This window comes from Coloeus monedula (genome assembly GCF_965178545.1).
Source record: "Coloeus monedula genome assembly, chromosome: 3".
In the NCBI taxonomy this organism is placed as follows: Eukaryota; Metazoa; Chordata; class Aves; order Passeriformes; family Corvidae; genus Coloeus; species Coloeus monedula.
Genome location: NC_138783.1, coordinates 27130248 through 27150621, shown reverse-complemented (window position 1 = coordinate 27150621; position 20374 = coordinate 27130248). Strand labels below are relative to the sequence as shown.

General features: G+C 46.1%; 1 protein-coding gene across 1 annotated transcript in view; it reads right to left on the bottom strand.

The window, feature by feature from the left end:
- SIDT1 (SID1 transmembrane family member 1) overlaps nucleotides 1-15158 on the bottom strand; it is a gene marked incomplete at both ends in the record, with an annotated part of 38596 nt that extends 23438 nt beyond the window's left edge. Inside the window, 3 exons of the mRNA XM_082279062.1 lie at nucleotides 68-238; nucleotides 1238-1359; nucleotides 14967-15158. Of these exons, the coding sequence (XP_082135188.1) occupies nucleotides 68-238; nucleotides 1238-1359; nucleotides 14967-15158 (485 nt within the window). The remainder of the gene's footprint in view (nucleotides 1-67; nucleotides 239-1237; nucleotides 1360-14966) is intronic.
- Between the last annotated feature and the right edge of the window lie 5216 nt (nucleotides 15159-20374).

Below are 20374 nucleotides of genomic sequence, written 5' to 3'. Positions count from 1 at the left end.
AATCCCTTCAGTGACATTCAACTGATACATGAAGAAATTGCATTTGTATTCTCACATGCCAGCTTACTCAAGTTGGAAGCTCTCCAGCCTGGTGACCAGCAGCTCATATGCAATATTGAATGGTGCCATGGAAGCGACATCCACAAATATAATCTGGTCAGAGGGTCTTGTTTCAGGTGTTGGCTCAGAGGGACAGAGGGTCCGACTCACTTCTTGGTAATTGTAGGTCCTCTGATAGCTACAACAGCCAGGGGAAAGAGGGAGGAGAAAGTTGGATGGGAAAGAGAGAGAGAGCAAGCAGTTAAGAAGTTGTTCAGCACTACTAAGAACGGCATCACTTTTCCCCTGCTTGCATAACTGAAATTCTCCTCTGAAAGGCCAGGAGCATTCAGTCTTTTATTCAGCATTGAAGCTCCACCTCTGTTGCTGCTTGCAGTCTGCACAAGGGACTGGTCATCCTCCACATTTCACTTCCCTCGGGAAACAGCCCATGACAGCTGTGGATCTCTAAGATCTGCCATTTAGTGGAGGCCAAGAGACCAATGACAGCCACCGCTGTAACCATCCCCTGCATCAGGCAAAACACTGCAGGATATCTGCTGCTGGCACCAAGATTCAGTCACAGGATGAAGCTTCATGTTTTAAATGGTCTAAGGTGGCTGAAAATTGTTTTCAGAATTTGCAGCCCAACGAGCTCTGGGGTTGATGAAGATACAAAGCAGCATCACTTTCGCAAAGAAGCGGCTCCAAAACAGCCACTCCCTAGAACAAACTTAACTTAGGTGTCCCTGAGGTGAGAAACAGAGGCTCTTTTCCCCAAATGCACTGTAACACAGAAATTAGGGTGCTCTTTCAAGAGCCTGTTCAAACCCTGCTCCAAACTAGAGCCCAGGAACTATGTGCACACATGGTAGGCAACCACGGAATGACAGCAATGACATGTGGTAGATTCACTGACTGGTGACACAGGCAGTTCCCCCGCAGACAAGCCTCCTGGTACTCTGTGTACCTATCTGAGAGGCTAAGAGCCAAGAGCAGCCAAGAGCCAAGAGCACTGCCAAGTAAGAGGTTAGCCATCAAATCCTGGTCTTCCTAAACCCAGCTGTCAGTGAGCAAGAATGCTCTGCAACCAAGCCCTGCAGTCTACACAGGTTACAAGAGGTAGGACTTGAGGGAGGCTGTTGATGAACACAGCTGGTAGATGAGTGTGTCACAAAGAAGAGACTCCAGTACTTACAGGCCTCGAAAAATCAGTGGGACCTGCCATGACAGCACTCCCTTCTGCTGGCGAACTACAAACAGGACGGGGTATTGGAGGTTCTCAGAGCTGCTGTTCACGTACACGCGCACTGCATCTACCTGTGGGAAGAGAGAGTACACGGAAGTATAAGCTGAAATTAGAAAACAAGACAGCTCCAAATGTAGGTGGGAGAAGCCTCTCCCCCTTCCTCAGTCTGACCTAGGTCCTGACAATATGCACAGGGAGATCAACAGTGTTTATCACTAGACTGATTATTTGGATCCAGATGTCATTTACAGAAGTGCCTCTCTGCTGACACTGCAGTCCAGAATCACAGCCCTGCGCCCAGGTGAGAGCTGACTGTCAGACAAGATACAGTGGGCAAATGCAGAATACATGAGAGTTCGGTAGCTTCTGCTGGGAGCAACCTGAATAACTTCTCTTAAAAAAGTCAAGCAAACACAAAGAGACACACAAGACAAAGACCCAAAGCTTACAATTAAGAATTTTCTTGCTGGGACACTTACTTAACCAACTCAATCAATATTACTGGGAAAATCACAAAGATGACATCAATAGCCAAGGACGAAAAAGCAGGTTAGCAGCTGGATCTCATGTAAACAATTCAAAGATAACCATAATCCCACCTAACAAAACAGGAATACACTTCTGACTGCCCTCAAGTGGACAAGAAAGGCTGCTTGTGAGAAAGGCAGCAACTGAAATTTCTCCCTACATTATCTGGCCAGCACATGGTTGCAGAGGTAGGACAGCTGTGGTGTAAAACACCCTCAGTTCACTATTTGAGAAGCAAGGAGTTTGTCTGCACCATGTGGAAATGTCACCATTTCCATTTGAAAACAGCATCCCTTCAGCTCCCTCTCCAGAACCGTAGATATTGATCAAGAAAACAAAATATGAGAATCCATAGCTCATCTCAATTAGAGGCCCTGAAATAATGAAAGCATATTAAGTGGATAATATATACACATTTTCAACCTACCACATCTTGAAAGATTATAATGGACTCTCACTAGATCAGTAAAAGACTTCTCACGGGTATTCTGACTTTATACCCTCCAAGAAGAGTAAAGATGCAAGGAGGTACCACCTTCTGAAAAGGACATACAGAATTAGCAAGGTAGCAGAAGCAGAGCTACCAGAGACATCAGTTTAATTCTTACACCAAGGACACCAGCTTCAGATAAATGACTTACATCTGCAATTCCAAGTCTAAAAGAAAATTTCCTATTTATTCTTTAGTGATTCTAAGCTCACATGGGAGTTGAGTCTAGTAGAACAAAACACCTTCCTGAAAGCCATAATCATTACAGTTTTCCAGACATTAGCACCATAGTAGAGAGGCAACAACCACCAAATCCTAAAAAAATAAAAGATCTTCAACAAAAAACCAAAACAATCATAAATAATTTAATTAAAACTCTCTTGAAATAGAAAAGCAGATGTTAGAATCTTTTCCCACTGCCTTCTGGCTTCTAAACCTTTGCAAAGCACTTTTGGCCTGCCTTCCAGCTTTTCCTTCTGGTCACAAAAACTACACATGCAGTTTTGCTTCCAAGTAAATTTCGCCATAGGGTGCTAAAATGAAGTTTAAAAAGCCGTCACCACAAAACAAAACACACAAGGAACACCTGAAGGGTGTCACCACGGTGGGCCACCACCACCAGGCAGCACTGGAAGGTAACTCAGTGGCTTTTTTAGTGTCTGTAGCTGCCCTGAGGGAGCTGAGCCAGCCCATGTTGGTTTAACTTGGAAACACAGGGACTGGGCTGAACAAGCTGATGGTTGTAGGTGTTTGCTGAGACAAGGAATGGGGACACAAATGAAGCGACTGCAACTGAACATGAAAACAAATCTAAGGAGAGTGAAGACACGATGGCCAAGCCAGTCTCCTGCAAGGACATGGAGCAATTCTCCACCCATGGGGAAAACAACTATCATTGCAGGAAGGACACATTTCAGCTACCTGTCCAGCAGCTTTTTGCCCATGAAGCGGTTCAAGCGAGCCCACCTCCAGGTGAAGCGATTCTCACTTGCCTAAGGTTGGACATGGCTCTGTGAACTCTCCAGGGCTCAGCACATAGCTCAATGCAATGGGGAGCTCACATATAACTCACAGCAAATAGCATTACTGGCTTATGCATCCTCAACTACCCATAAATACAAGCCAGAGATTGGGAAATTCTCTTCTCCACTGACTTCACGAATACAGAACATAACCCAGGACACGGGTTATACATATATTGCAGATAGTCAGGTTTTCTTTATTGTACATCAGTACACGTACATTACATGAATACAATTCATTTCCAGCCCTCTCAGCCTCTCCTTATAGGAGAGATACTCCCGTGCTTTCATTGGCTTTGTGGCTCTGCACTGGACTCACTCCAGTAAGTCCATACCTTTCTTATACTGGGGAGACCCAAACTGGACACAAGCAGGAAACACCTAGAGCCAGCTGACCATGGATGGAGACTCCACAACCTTTCTGGGAGATCTGTTATGGTGACTGACCATCCTCAGTAAGAAAAGAAAGTTCCCCATCTATCCTAGAGAAGGGCAAGGGAACGGAAACAAAAGCATTGGTGATTAATGCTGGTAGAGAAAAACCTGAGAAGTGGAAGAAGGTCACTTCCCTCTGCTGTGATCCAGCAGCCAGACACCTCATTTGGTTTCCCTCTCTCCACAAAACTAAGCTGATTATACATCACCTACATTTATTCAGCTTTGCTGCCAATTCCATTATCTTGTAATACTAGTAGCAAATAGGAATACCAGAAGAGGGAGGTAAGAGTCTCAAGACTCAATAGTCTTTTAAATCTAAGCACTTACCCACATGAAAACTGGTATATGCTATATTACTACCATAATGGCTTCTCTACATTCTTACTGTGCTCAGCACTCTGTATTTGCTCCCTGTAACAGTTGGTTATAGCTCCTTTGCCCCGTTCCCCTGAAAGTCCATATTCAGATGCCTTGTGCTCTTTTTGGGCTGATAATATCTGGGGCAGCATCCAGCTGCATCAAGGCAGGACCACCTAGGGCCTAAGTATGTGCTCACAGGTGGGATCCCACTACACTTCCTCCCCCCCAATCACATTTCTCTCTGCACTCTACACAGGCAAAGCTGCTTCCCAGGCTGCATTCAAACAGGGTGTCTCAGAGAGGAACATGATAAAGTCAGACACAACAGTTACAGAGCAGCTCATCGAGAAGATCCCAGTGTACTTTAAATTGCACCTCAGTGTATCAACAATTCACTTGCAATGAACACCTCTGCTCCTCCTACATTTGCACATACCCAGATCAATCAGGAGCATCACACTCCGTAACCCCATCAACATGTTTATTATAAAGTCCAGGAAACAAACAGAGTGATTAAGAAGCTGGACAGATGGCAATTGAGGTTCCAGTCCACCTAGTTATTTACCCTGCTGCCACCACCACAGCAACACAGGGCCTCTTGTGGGCAGATCCTGCACTTCCAGTGGAGGGGGCAGATCCCAATTCCAGGATGCAGCTCTGCTCTCCCCCTTTCAGGATCTCAGGGATACAGCAGCAGCTCCCAACAGCTTTGGTTGATGGGCATCTTTCTTATACAACAGCTACTCCTCCCAAACACAGCAGTAACACAGGTGGGATTTGCCTGTTGGCCAAACCTGCACAAGAAGTTCCCAACTAGTGGTTGGAAACTTGGAAATAAGCTCGGACATAAGTCCAGCAAAATGTAGGTGCAATTATGAGGAAGCTTGGGAAAGTGCAGGAAGAATTACCATTTAACTGCAAACAGGGCTTCTCTTGGCTGTTGTCACTCACTCTCCGATTCAGTGCTACAGATTAGAAGGAACCCTAATTAGGGTCTTGGAGGAAGACATCTTCCCTGGCAGGATGAACTGTCTAGCAGGAGCATCACAAGGGACAGGGATAAAAATGTAACACTTATGAGCTGATGTTTATGCTTTTTTAGGCTGTCTTCTATTTGACCTACCTTAAACTTTAAATCCATGCTTTGCTTCTAGATTCTCTTGCCTTATAGACAACATAAACATTTTCATGCTACAGATTTAATGAATTCACTATTGAGCCAATGCTAGTAATCCCATCTTTCCCTTTGAAAGTCAGCATTTGGCATTTGCCTTCAGCAAAATATTTTTAGAAGAGTGAAAAAAAGTGAGGTGAAGAACAAAAAGGTGATTTATTTACTTCAAACATGCTTCCCCCTCCACACCTTTCCAAAGGTTATTTCATTTTAAAAACAAGCAGTTCTTATGCAAGAACACTTCCCTGCTACAGAACCACTGCTCCCATCACACAGACCTCTCCCTTTCAACACAGAACTTTATGTAGAGACAAGAGGAACTCCAGCAAAAAAGCAGAGTTTTACTTCAAAATTATAATCATCACAAAGACTATGACCCTCCTCTGCATCCACCCCCACTCACTTAGCACTGGTGAGAGGAGGAGGAAGTTTTGCCTGGGCAGTAAGAGGGTCAACCAGGCTGCTGTCACTCCTGCATTCCCAGCACTGCTGTGGGACTTCACTATGGAGCAGATCATTGCCAGCACCACAGAAATCTGGTTGTGCCTTCCCCTTCCTTGTACACTCACAGTAGGAGGCTGGCTATATCAGTGTTATAGTGCAGTGCTAGATGTCATCTGCACCCTCCAAGCTGAAACCCTCATCTTGGGAACCAAACTAGCATACCAAATGCTCCCTTTGACAAGGCAGGCCCTGCACAAATATTTGTCAGCAATAACCACACTGCTGCCTTTTGTGCTGCGGGGCCTAGGCAGGGTCAGGACTGCTTCAGAGACTTCTGCTCCTCACACTCCCTCCCAGTGCCAAGGCTCTGCTGTGTGCAGGGGCTATTCACCAGCCACGCTCATGATAGTTTTGTTTCTCAGATGACTGACCTTGAAGTTTCTTCTGTGTTTCAAGGTGGACAGAGCAGTAAGACAGCTGAATAAAGAGAGAGCTCTTAGCATTGCATAAAAACGTGTTAGACCAGGAAAGACAAATATTTGTACTTCAGTTCCACCACCACATGGAGATAGGGGGAGGGAAGAAAAGAAAAGGAAAGAAGTACACCTGAATTCCATTCTCTAGATGGGAACAGGCAGAAGCAGCTGGTCTCAAATTCACCCAGCTGAACAGAACCACCATGGCTGCAAACATGAAGCAAAATAAACCAGGCTCTTGTTGACATGAAAGAATCCTTGGACTGATTATTAAATCAGCATTTCCCACAGAGATTACACATCATCTTAAGACTGTGGGGATGTGAATTTAAGGGCAAGGCAGGAGGTTGCAACAACAATTTGTGCTGCAAGCAAAGGTTTTCCAGGGCTTTACCATGGATTCCTTTCCAAAAGCTCTTGCTAAGCAAAGCCTTTGAGTCACACCAGGGCTCCACCACGCTCTCCGCCGCACCCACACGCCAGCCGCTCCTTGTGAGCCCGTTGGGATTATCAATCCATGTTGCGACAGCGCTTGGTTGTGGGCCTGCCAAGGCACCAGGCCAAGCCTGTGGGCAGGGAACACATCCGGCAGGCAAACACAGAGGCTGCTGCCTACAATGAAAGGTCTCAGCACAGGGTACATGTACAAAAGCCACTGAACAGCTGCTGCACAAGAAAGAGGTGTTTCATTTTTACAAAAACCCTTAAATTAAGTGAAGTAGGATTGAGCCAGATGGACTAGAGCAACTGAGGCAGTCAATGAATACCCCATCAGCACCGAACTCTCCTCCTCTTCCCACTGACAACACAACAGAGGGAAGCTGAGACCCTGAAGGAAAATAGTCAGGAGACAGTGACAGGTTTTAGAGAGCCTCTTTGCTGCTGTCTTATGAGATACGAGCACCACTCCTGGCTGACAACAAAACAAGTGGAGCTCAGAGGATCACTCTCTTTCAGCCTTTCTCTGTCTCTGCGCTCCAATGTCAATAAGTGTTAATTGCCAAAAGCAATCTGTCAAATAACCCCAGCCCACAGTATTTTCTTCCAGTATTTCTGCCAGGAGTATTAAATACCCAAAGCAGCATAAATGAAGAGACAGACTCTAGGTATGTCAAGCATGGCCTCGGACACATTAACATAATTGCTCCAGGATTAGTATTTTTCATTTAAATGTTTCACTCTGTGCAAACATTCTGTGTGGACTTACAGTCAGCCACGGACTTGCCCATGAGTTCACTTGTTTGCAACAGTATCTGTGAAGCATAAATGGAAGCAAGACAAATAAAAAGCATGATAATATTTACCTTTTTCCATTTTTGAAATTTTGTCCTCTAACCAATGTCACTAGGGAGTCTCCAAGACAGCCAGAAAGAGAAACCGGAGTTGCCATGCTGGATGAAGTAGGTACCTGTTTCTGAACACCCTCAGACTTTAGGAAGACGTTAAAAATAAAAAATCCTTTTTTGAACAGTCAGTTAAGGAATAAACTACTCTACAATAATTGCATCTTCCTAAACCACAGCAGCTGGAACTCTGGGCCAGGCCAACCCTTGAAACAAAAAGGTTTGTAACCTTTCCAAATTTGCTGTAACTCCAAGCTCCTGGCAGTAACTCCAGGGATTGCTGTTAGAACATAGATACCTGGTTCTTTCTTGGGTCCCAAGTTCTTCACTTCAGTAACACTTTGGATGTGGACTGAATCATGTCTTGTAATTCAAGCTGTCTTTTTTTTTAAACAATTTTTCATTTATTTTAAACTGTACTGAAGTAGCTATTTCTATGCTCAAAGAAAAACATCAGTGTAAAAAAGTAAGGAAGGCTGTTTCTGAAATCCTCTGTGGTTCTCCAAGTATGCACAGCATGAAATTATGTTTGCTTATGCAAATGTACTAAACTATATTTTCAAACTGAGCAGATGGCGCACCCTTGCAATATACCTTTTACAGTCTGCACTGAGATTCCTTAAATATCCCCTGAAATAGCAGATGAGATCCATACAGGAAAAGCATACCTCCCTACCAACAACTTCTGCACAAGTTATTTGAGGACATTTCAGCCTCTACTTACAATGCAAATGTATAATAAATTGCTCCACTGTTCTTGGAAAGAGTTCAAACTGAGGAGAGGCATTTTGATGAAGTTACTCTTATGCAGAATTTGTTTTCTTTTTTAATCTAAACATCTTGGGGGTGCGGAGGGAACAACAAAACCTGATCAGCTTTGATTTTAAACATGACAGCCCAACAAGAAGAGAATGACTAAGACTTAGAACAACATTCAAATTCAAAAGAGATGCTTTAGTTCAAGGACAAGTTATTGAGCTTGACAGCATTAGCTTACACATTAGAAATAAAAATAAAACTCTTGCCAGCACTGCAGTCACCATCTGAAGGTGTGCGGGCTACCCTGCAAGAAACCAGAGCAGCTTTCAGTTCTCTTCCCTAAAGCCTGCAAACTGATAGCCTCTGACAAGATGTACTCTCTTTTTGCCTCCTGGGTAGGGAAACCCATGAAGTGCAAAATCCTAGAAAGATAAAGAATAATTTAAGTTTGAGGGGATCTCAGTTGCTCCTATCCCCAGCCCAAAGCAAAGCCGCCTCCCACACCATTCTTTCACTTAAGATACCCCACTTTCGTTGGAGGGTTTTCAAGACTGTATTTTCTGAAACAAAAAACAACAGTCAAGTTTGTGTTTTTAGTAGATCCCCATACCATTTCTCTCATAGTTTACTTTTGTTTTCCCCTGCAAGTAAAAGCTTTTTGTGTGACCCTGGGCAGGGTGGGGAGAGTTCAAGAGAACACACTGAGCAGCAGCAAGTACATTCCAAGTGCTGTGTACTCTACACTGCCTATGCCATCACCTCCTAGGGTTGCCTGTATTCTTTAAGAAATATAAATTATATACACAAGTTACTCCAAAGAGATTTTGTTGAACCTTGCTTGGCTTCAGACATCATATACTATAATTGGCTTTGGTTTTTTTTGGATTTGACACTGTCCCTACATTCCTGTCTCATAAGGCAGTTACTATTAGGTTCCAGAAATGGTGTGCTGAGGCTCTTCCAGTGTCCTGTGGTGAACAGACTAGAGCCAGCAACCAAAGAGCAATAGTGTGGCCCTGGAGATCCTGCAATAACAGCAGCTCTAATGACATCAGGAGATCTTCTCATGCAAGCATTTGTAGTCTTCCCAATTTCTTTGATTTTTACCTGCATCTTTGTGGCTAAACTGGTGGGCTTCCACTCAGCATTAAGGAAAGACAGAACTTAACCTGCTGTCCTCACTATAGCTCAGGCTCCGCCATCTCCAAACAGTAGAATAAGGTTTTATTGCATGCACAGTGTAGCTGTGGACTGAAAGCTGGGCTGGAGCCAAGACTAACACTACGGAGAACATGTGCAGGACACCACGCAAATACTTTGAGGTAGTTTATTCCAGCCTGAAGGGTCCTACATGTGGGACCCAAAGCCAGCTTAGAAGCAAGAGGTGAAAAAATTGCTCCTAGAGTTGTTATAATAGACATGGGTGCTGCTGGAGTGGGACCTATACTAGCATGGCAAACAGCAGAGAACAGCAAACACAGATTTGATCACAGCCCCTTATTAAACCAGGCTGCCCCATGCAGCAGATCAAGGAGTTTCCCTGCAGCTAGGACAGATGGCTTTGGACTGAGCAAGTGACTCATCACACAGTTCCAGAGGAATACACAGGTGAATTCCTGTTCTGGCTTCTTTCCTGGAGGAAAGCAAGTGCAACTACCATCCACACCTAGGAAACAAGAGACCCATTCACTAGAGGCCAGAGGAACACAACTGTACCATGCTCTTTGGCTGGAAAAGGCACTTGGTCACAAAATTTAAGGCATGTAATTGGGAGACTTCTGATCTTGCTAGTGTCGATACCACTCTTCCTTTAGGACAGTCAACTTCTTCCTAATCTGCAATTATGAAAAAACAAAGGGCAATGACATTAGGAACCCTCCCTAGCAGCACACAGCCGCTCATAGTCTGAGGGCAATCTTTTACCCATCACTCCTCAGATAGACTTCACAGACAAGACACTCACTCCAGGGCTACACGTCCTCACACTGCACAACTGCTCAGCAGAGAAGCCACAGCTTAATCACTGTCAATCACAATGTATGGTGAGCTGGGCCATATGGGAACTGAGACTGGGGCTCTGTTCCTAGTTCTGGCAAGGGAGAAGGAGGGAAATAGCACCCACTCTTACTCTTAAAATAGGTGCAGCCCACTGCTCAGCTTTGGAGCTCATCGCAACCAACATATACTGCGTGAATGTCCAAGAGCTGTGTCTGGATTGCAGCAGCTTTGCCTACAAACAGCAAGTCGGAAACTTGTTCTCCTAAGAGATACTTGGTTTTCTAAATATAGTCCAAATATTTCCCAAATTATACATTCAACTGATCTGAGCTCCAATTCGGAAAAAGAACTTCTCTTGTCTTCTTCCTCATGATACTCTCCTGGACCACTTACAATTTGGTACAGGACACACCACCATGCACAAAGTTAGTGTAATTTGTGTTTTCATCAAATTAACCATTAGCAACTGCCAGATCTTACAGTGGTGGAAAGTCTCATTCACTCTGAACTCCTTCAGTACTTGCACACACGCTATTCTTTTTGAAAACCCTTGTATTACTGCAAACATAGAACTAAGCAGATTCCCTTCCTTGTCACATAAAGCCTTCTCCATTCAACAGCAAATCCAGCAGAAACATTCTACGCACTTTCTCAGTCTTCTTGGCAAGAATACACTGCACAGGCAGCTCCAGCAAACCAGCAAGTGTCTCCTTCCTTTCTCCCTCCCAAGTAGGGACACGTTGAATATGTGGAATGAGAGTGTGTTATTTTTTTACCCCCTCATCCTGGATGTCTTCAATGTAAATAATCCTAAAACAAAATAATCCTGTTGCCCAACTAATTGTTCACCAGATATTGTTCACTTCTAACAGTGCACATCTGCCTTTGCTGTTAGTGTATGAGGGCATAGCAACAAGTGACACAGCTGGGCTTATTACTATATTTTTTACACTCAGTTAAACATTAAACAAACAGCAGTACAGGGGGGCGGGGGAGGGTGGGGGGGAATTTCAAAGAGTATCTAGAAGGAAAAAAAGGGAATTCAAAAAACAGTAAGACTACCCCACTACAAATCAAGAGTTTCCACCACAAGGAAGGAGTCTGTTATGTTGTTCACAGCCCAACCCTACAAGACCCTTGAAGCAGAGGTGGCTGTGCTTCTCCTCAGCACAGCACTACCTTCAGAGTTCAACCTCAACAATTAAGGCCTAAATCCTAGTACATAAAAGACTGTCAGCTCTCCTGCCTCAAGACAACAAGGTGAAGTGTTTCTGCACAGCACATAGGAAGGTTTTTCCCCGTCCACAGACGGAGAGAAGAGACCTGGCAATGTATCTACCCACAGAAGTTTCAGCTAGGTGATTTGGTCAGCATATAAATATCGTCATTCTCATTTTACTCACAAGCTGCACAGAAGGGAAGCCACATGTCTCAAAGCAGAACTGCTGCAGAGCCCTGAGTTGTGGCTTCTTCACCTTGTATACATCTGGCTTGTGAGTACTCTCATGGGACTCGCTTTTTCCCTCCCATCTTGTATGCACCCCCATATCCCAAGGAGTAAGGATGATGATGTGGATGGAGAACATCCTCTGAGATCAGGCAAGCACAACACTTTTCAGAAAGCTGCAAGTCTCTAAAGCACCAAACAGGAGAAAAGGTCCTGTTCCCTCCTTTCTCTCATCCATCATTCAAGCACTGCTCTATTCAGCTGCATTTTCAGATGTGCCTGTGCAGCCACAGCACGTGAGTAACCAAAACATTTACAGAGGGCTGATGGATCACAAGCCAGCCCCCACATTTTGTTCTTGTCCCCGAGTTTTCCCTTGTTTTGTAGGCCTGGATTCATAAGAAAGAGCAGCAGAGGGGAAAACAGCAGAATTCGCATCATCATGAAAACAAATTCCTGTTTTCAGAGCCAGATCACTCCAGACTTGACTTTTTTTCAGAGGGGAAAGCAATTAAACTCATCCACTGCAGCCCTTCCATATGCTCTTTTTATTCAATTAGCTTTCCTGTAACTAAGGTTAATCACCCATGTGGTATCTGCCTTGAGTTATCAGAGGCTTCTGGCTAAACTGCCATCACCACAGAGACAGGAAGAGACCAAAAAGACCAGGAAGAGTGGAGAGCTCACAAGTGGCAGGCAACTGGCAAACACTGGCTGGCATTCCCTCACTATGAGCTCAAGGTTAAAAACTGTAGCAAAAGGCAAGGACTAATACACTGAGTTTTTGCAGAACTTACACTCCTTCACAAGACCCAACACCAAGAAGACAGCATGTCCCTAAACATCTTCCCATCTCTTGCATAAGAAAACCCTGCCCACAAGAACTCAGTCCCAGATTAAAGCCAAGATTTCCACTACCAAGCTTCTAAATCTTGAGCAATTCTCAACAACAGGGAGATAGAGGACCACCAGGACAGATCAACACCAGGCAGATCGACCGTGCCAGTAAGAGGAGACCCAGTCATGTTTGCCTCTCATGGGTTCAGGGCTGCAGCTGGGGAAGAGGCTGCAGACAGCCACAGCCAATCACCCCAACTAGGTCAGTCACCTTCTGGCCAGTTTCCAGTGGCTCATCTCAGGAATGGCACCTGAGGAATCACAGAATTGGAAGATCATCTTCAGAGATCACCTAGCTCAAACACCCTGCCATGGGCAGGGAGGTATCTTCACTGGATCAGGTTGCTCAAAGCTCTGTCCAACCTGACTATGAACACTCCCAGTGATGTGTACCCACAACTTCTCTGGACAACCTGTTCCAAGTGTCTCACCATAAAAAAAGTTTTTTCCTTATGTCCTACCGAAATCTACAGTCTTTCAGTTCAAAACTGTTGCCCCATGTCCTGTCATTACAGAACACTGTAAAAAGCTTTTCTCGATCATTTTCAGAATCTTTTTCATACTGAAAGGCCATAATAGGGTCTCTCTCTGGAGCCCTCTCTATCCTCAGAATCTGTTCTAGGCATCCTTCATCAGAAAACTTCCTATGAAAGTCCATCTTTATTTAAAGAGTTTTTGTCTTCCAAACATTTTTTCCTAACAGGAGCTGGTTGCAAGGCCCTCTAAGCATATTCATGTGAGTGCTTGGTGAGTTCGGCACTGAAAAAAATATTAAATCTCAAACCTGAATTTTCCCTTTTTAGATATGTTCTTGCCCATATCTCTGCAGAGATTTCACGTTTCAGCACACAGGACCATGGAAATTAGTCCATTAAAGTAACTTCTTAAGTGAGGCAGTAGTCTGTAGTGAGTAGTCTGTACTTCACAGCCACAGGAACAACTCAGTGTCTAGAAGTAGCCCAGAAGTTGCATTTAGGTACCTGCAAACACCACTGAGCAGCCATGGGCTTCCTCCCTGCCTCCTCCCACTGTGCTTTCACTGTACTTCTCCAGAAGAGAAAGTTTTTTTTGCAGAAGCTGCCCAGGAAAAGCACATGGCTTCAAAAAGCACATTAAATTGAAGGAACCAGATTTAATTTTAACTGTAGTCAGTATTCATGCTCTCTCTGCTAGCAAGCCACAGACCTGCCAATATGTCCTCATCATAATACCCCATACTTGTAACACCTGAAGAATCTTAACTTACACCATAACCAGCTTCCAAAAGGAGGCTCAACCCCAAAGTGTGCTTTTGACCTCCTGGGATCACTGGTGACACCCAACAGTTAAGTAAGGCTGGGCTCCTTTGCATCATAGCCCAGACACCCAACTGCTGCCCCATAAATACCAGGTGCATTTTATTACATAGTACATCGTGTGGGAAAAAGCTGTGGTTTCCATTTTCTCTTGTTCTGTGCAACTGAGGCCAGGAGGGAAGATTCATCTACCCAGTTAATCATCTTTTGGTACATCAGATCATCTTACTCAGCAATTAATGCCCAATCCAAACAACGGGGGCAGAGTTTCCAAGGTACCACTTAGCTACTTGAGATAAACACGACACAAAAAGTGGGGAGGGGGGAACCCGCAATAACTGGGTATACATAAATGACAGGCTTCTTTCCACCATCAAACAGCCATGGATGGCCCCGGCCACGCTGCCCTGCAGCCTCCTCACGACACACCTCACCTGCACAGCCCTGCCTCACCTCCCAGGCTACCAGGGGAGAGCACCCTGATCCTAAGGAAATGCACAGTGGAGAAAACGGCATTTAAGGCTTATTAAGTGCACACACACATATATACACTTTTTTTTTTTTCTTGGTCGTTTGGCTTTTTGTGTGGGTTTTGTGTTGGGGTTTTAAAATTATTTTAATGTAGTACTGTTATCCTCACAACTCCCTTCTAGGCTTTAAACCCGTTCTGCTGCTAGAAATGCTGGATATCAAAGCCCCCTTCGCGGGTGGGGGGCACCAAACCACCTGCCCATCCCGCAGCTCCCGGGACGCCGGCACCCTCCCAGCCCGCAGCCGCGGGGAAGGTGGAAGGGAGCCCGCAGGTGCACTGCGGCTCCCGACCACCGCGGCGGCGGGAGGATGCGGGCAGGACAGAGGGAGAGCCCGGCCCGCTCCCGCACAGCGGCGGAGCCGCAGCAGCACCGGCACCACCCCGGCACACATCCCCCCCACACCCGGGAGGGCGAGAGGGGCACACAGTGCTCGCCCAGCCGCGGGGAACCCGGCGCTCCGGGGATCGCTCCTACCTGCCCGGGCTCGCTGCGGTAGGCGAAGGCGTAGACCCGCTCGGCGCTGATGTTCACGGCGCCCCGGTAGACGCGGCCGAAGGCGCCGGGAGCGGGACTGTCCCCGGGGCCGCCCCCCGCTGCCGCCGCCGCTGCCGCCCAGAGCAGGGCGCAGAGCAGAGCCCCGGGGGCCGGGGCTGCCCTCCCGGCCATGGGCTCCTTCCTGCCGGCCCCGCGGGGCGCCCGGACTGTGTGTCCCCGGCAGGGCGGGCGGCGAGGCGCTTTATCTGCGATTTAAATAAACAGCTCGGCGACACGGACGGGAGGCGGCGGGGGCAGCCCCGCACACCCCCGCCCCTCGCCCGGGGGACGCCGAGCAACTTTCCCCGGGGAAGGACCCTCCGCCGGCCGGCGGGGCGGAGAGGGGAGGGGAAGGAAGGCCGGCCGGCGGGCTGGCCAGCCCAGGGGAGGAGGGTCTCCTCTCTGTGACCGGCCCCAAATTCTGAGCCCGGCTTAGCAGTCGATTGTCAGGGAGTTGTTCCTTTTGGGGAGCTGTGCCGTGAGTGCAGGGACACGCTGGCATCGTCAGGCGTGTGGGGATCAGCATCTGCAGGGCTTCAACATTCCCTGCCCACCGCGTTAGGGCGTCCTCGCCCCGCACTCTGCCGGCTTGCTGGAGCTGCAGCTCGCACCTGCAATCCTGTATAGGGCCCTCCCCAACCTTTATTTTTGGCTTCTCATAACTTTGGGATAAATGCCTTCGTTTTTTAGTTCACCCTAAAGGTGCGAAAGGCAGCAGCAAATGTAATTTCATTAATCTGAAAATGGCTTGTTGCATCTATTCTTTGCGTCATCCATGTAACTGGCTACAAACAATACTGTGATGCTCTTAGCCTTTTCAGCAAGATGAGAGTGATACTGTTGGGCTGTGAAAAGGCAAGCGAACTCTCTCGCACGGCTTAACCCTCCTATCGTCCTCTGTTGAAAACACACCTGGGAAATGTGTCAGATCCCACGGTGCAGGGATGCACTTTTAAGTCAGAAAATAGAGTGTTACTTATAAAGCAATCGGAAGGGTTTTTCAGGAGCCACAGTTTTTTAAAGTCAGCCTGCCGTCTCCAAGTGCAGCGACTCTGACCCCAGAAGCTTTCCACAAGTTTTGGGTTTTGTTTTCAAGGCTGAGAGATTTCCTGGGGAGTCACTTGGTGTCTTTGGAGGAAAAGTTGCAAAGCTCAGCAAAACGAGCCGGCATGCCTTGTGCTGCCGTTTTGATCTCCAGGCCCTTGAGTGATTTCTGCCAAGAGAAAAAACTGAACAATTGTCAGTGAGTTCTGTTCGTCTTGAAGCAAGGTTCAAGTCACCCTGCCTTTTGTCAGAGTCCCAAGAAGTATCATTAAGGGTAAAATAAACCACTTTGTGATCTGCTGGAAGATGGACACTCCAGCACAAAGATTTTGCCTTTCAGCCTGGAGTATCAGCTCTGCAGATCAGGAGACTTTGTGACTCTATCTTGCCTCTTAACAGGATGTGGCGTGACCTGTCCTGGGGGACTTCAAACAGTGGTGGCACTGGGGGACTCGTGGCTTCCCCTCCTTACCCTGTAGAGTCCAGGGCTCCTGAAACCTACAGCTCTTTTCTCACTCCCTGCTCTCTGCAGACACACAGGTCTCTCTGCCAGGGCCAGCAGCCCTCTAGCATGTGCTGGAGGGAGGACACTAGGAAACTCATCTTCTCCCAGAGAGGAGACTTCAAGCAGCAGGAGGAGGTACAGCAAAACAAGAGCAGGTAAGGGCCATGCCTGGTTGCTCAGAGCAACATGACCAATGGCACAAAGATGGTGTTCTGCAAACCAAGGTAGCTGTGGCAGCTGCAAATAATTTTTGTGTCATTTGGTATTCCAGGTTGGGATATCAGTGCATTGCCCCTCTCTAGTTGTGTTGTTTTTGTGGCAAAAAAGTGGCTCTTCGTATAGTCCACATTTTCCAATGCAGAGTTATGTTATTCTTAAAGTGCTTTCCCTGATTGGATGTACATTATGGTATCTTACCAAAGACTACACATTTTCCCTCATTTTTAATTTGAGAATTCAAGTTTTCCAAGTGTCATACTTCGTTCTTATCTTAATTTCATCTCACTATTTTGGGGCTCTTTCTGTGATTCAGCAATGGTAAACCTTTGTTCAAATCTTTGCCTCCAAAGTGTGGTACTGCCCAACTTGGTGTATTTGTGGAAGCTTGAAGTCAAAGGTTAACTCCACCATTCAAGTTGCTAATGAAAGTAAAAAATGCTAGCAGACAGATCAGATCTCTTAGTTTGATATACCTTCCTGTTGACAGGAAAACATCCACTGCACCAGTTTGGGAATCGCTTTTAAATCACACACTCCTCTCATGTTAATACCATCTGAGACCAATTTGCCTTTATGGGAGTGATATTCAAGGCAATGTCAAAAGCCCTACTGAAGTCAAAACATGTTTCACCTATTCCTTTCAGCACTTACTAAGTCAGTTATCTTGGAAAAGAAATAAATTAGGTTAGTTTGACATGATTTGTTCTGGACAAATGCACAGTGCCTGCTGCTCATCACTTTATTGTTATTTAGTTGGTTGCACACTGATTGCTGAACAGCTTGTTTCATTATCTTTCCAGATAACAAATGGAGGTTGGCTGACTTATAACACTTCACTCAGACACTTTGATAAAGATGAATAGCACATTTTCCCTTTTCATTACACCTGGATTTTGTTCTTGAAGGGCAGCATGTATTTGGGAAGAAAGAACCAATCCCTCTAAAAGACAGTATTCTCATCCAGACAGACAATGGATCTGAGTCGGTGGAAGTGATCTATGCTTGTATGTGCCACAGCACTCTGGCGTCAGGAGCCAGCAAGGGCCAGATGCTCCCTGAAGGAGAGGGATCCGAGTGCCATAACACAGCCAGCAGAGCAGGGATCTCACCAGCCAGGGCCCCATCCCACAGGATCTGAGCAAGACAAGCAGGGCAGGCCTGGATATGGAATCAACAGAGTCCAGATCGGCAGACAAGTCAATAGCAATGGGAGAGGTCTGAGGTCAACATAAGTTAGTAACTCAGGTCTGGTGATGGCAGCCAGAGACAGATACAGTCCCATCAGCAGCAGTCAAGTCCCCAGCAGTGAGGCAGATCTGAGGTCTGGCCAGGAAGCTGGTCAGGGGGTCCAGGCCAAAGGGATACAGACAGGGCTGCCACACAGTTGTAGCTCCAGCTCCAGCAGAGGCAAGGACTGCAGCCTCACCTGAAGCGCAGCTCCCATGTGAAGAGCAAGAGAGCCCTCGCTGAAGCCTCCCCATAGCCCTGATGCCAAAGTCACGGTAGGGAAGAGGGGCAGCCCTCAGCTGTGCTGTGTCTGGGCCCAGGGTGCCACACCTCCAGAAAAGGGAATGATGCTCTTGGGGCCCTTGTCTCTGGCTGTGTGGAGGGCATGTATTTCATAACAGGACCCATTTTTCCAGTATAAACAAAGCCCAGGGTTGTGAGTGTCTCAAGGGAAGGAGAAACTGTGCTGGATGAGAGGCTCACAAGAGTGGTTTTGAGGTTTTTGTTTCTTTTTTTCTCTCTGTAGCACAAAAGCAGAAAATCACCTTGCTGTTGGGAACAAAATATTAAAAAAGCCCCAAACCAGTAAAGAAATTGCATTTCTCCTGGTAACCATGGCTGCAAAAATATCCAGGATAGACAAAATTACAAAGGCATCCTCTAAATCATACTAACTTGGAAAGAGTATAAATGCATATAACAAACCAAAGTGTTTGGAAACTGGATGACTTAAAATTACTGTTTGCATTATGTAGTCTCTGTCTTATGTAAGCTCCTCTGCAAGTAAATAGATGCTGTAGATGCTCAGCTGGCTTCTGCAGAGATAATGCCACATTTTCAGGCTCTGCTGAAAATGCAGTGTGAAGAATAACAAGAAGTGAAATGTAGACATGCTTTAAAGATGTCTGATAGAACTTGGTCCGACTTTTCTTATAGGTGGCCAAAGTGTTTGAGAATAGGCTGCTCGAATGAGAATTGTCTCTGGCTTGTATTATATATGCATGTATTAGGTATTTAACATTCATATTTGATTGTAATTAATAATAGCAGAGAGGTTTAAGAGGTTTCAAAAGAGAGGATTTAATGATGCAATTATGCCTTTATTGTTTTTTTTCTTCAGTAGGCCTTGTTCTTCAAGACAATTTAAAGCCATGTTAAGAGAGAATTCCAGATGTGCCCTTGATTTATACCTTTGGCTTCCAAATATTCAGACCAATGCAGATTAATGAATTGCTTCGCATGGATTTCTCTTCCCATAGGCTGAACTCTGATGTTCACTTTCAGGTGCATGTGGTACCTATGGTGAGTGTCTAGATAGAAACTGAAGTCCAGGTGCAACCTCCACATTTGCAGCACTTCATTAGAGGCAATTGCTGAGAGTATTTCTCTGATGCTTTTTTTTCCCCTCATGATTTCAATCTTCTTGTATCCCATGCAAAACAATTCCTTCCCTCAATACATTAACCAATACCATCTGCAACTTCACATGAATGTTTTTGCAGTGATGCTGGTAAAGCCAGAATTACCTTGATGGGGACCTTAAGCACCAGGAAATCTTTGTGAAAGGGAAAAAGTTTTGAATGAAAAATTGATAAACCCCATGCCTTCACTTTCCAGCTCCCACAGACAAAATATTATGCTCACACTGCAAGACAAAAATGTTAACTCTAACCCTTTGGAGGAATTACATCATGTCTTCACCTATGTGGCAGGGAAGCGGAAGATCTGTTGCATGTTCTGGGGTAAGTCTATAGGGAATATGTTGCACTTGTGCGTAAGCTAAATGAGTCGTTTCAGAACTACCAGGTGCTTTATGAAAACCAGAAACTCGTTGTTGGGAGGGAGGTACAGTCTTCCTCGGTGGCACAGCTAACGAGATCTGTTTGTTAAATTTAAACAAGAGCCACTCTTTAACTTCGTATCACCTTAATTTCATGGTTTGTGTGACATTGTGTTCTGAACCACCCGTAACAGCATCTGAGATATTTTCACACGGGGAAATTTCCAAGGCTTCCTCAGAGCGACATTGAAAGACGTCTTGGGAGGGTATTTGCAGCGAGGAGGGAAAACAGTGAAATGAGCGAGTAGAAAAATTAAGGTGAGGCGAGAAGGAAGACGAGTGACAATGTCAGGAACAGTTCACGTGGAGTGGACTGGAGCGGCCAAGGCACTGCTTTACTTGAACGAAGCGGTGGGGGGGGGGGGCAGCCCTGAGGGAGGGCGGAAGTAGAGGCTGCTCCCTCACAAAAAGCCCAAGCGAAGCGGGAGCCGACAACACCGGCGCTGCCTTTTCGGCGGGGGCGGGAAGGAGGAGGAGGAGGCGGAGGCGGCGGCGGAGGCGGCGGAGGCGGCG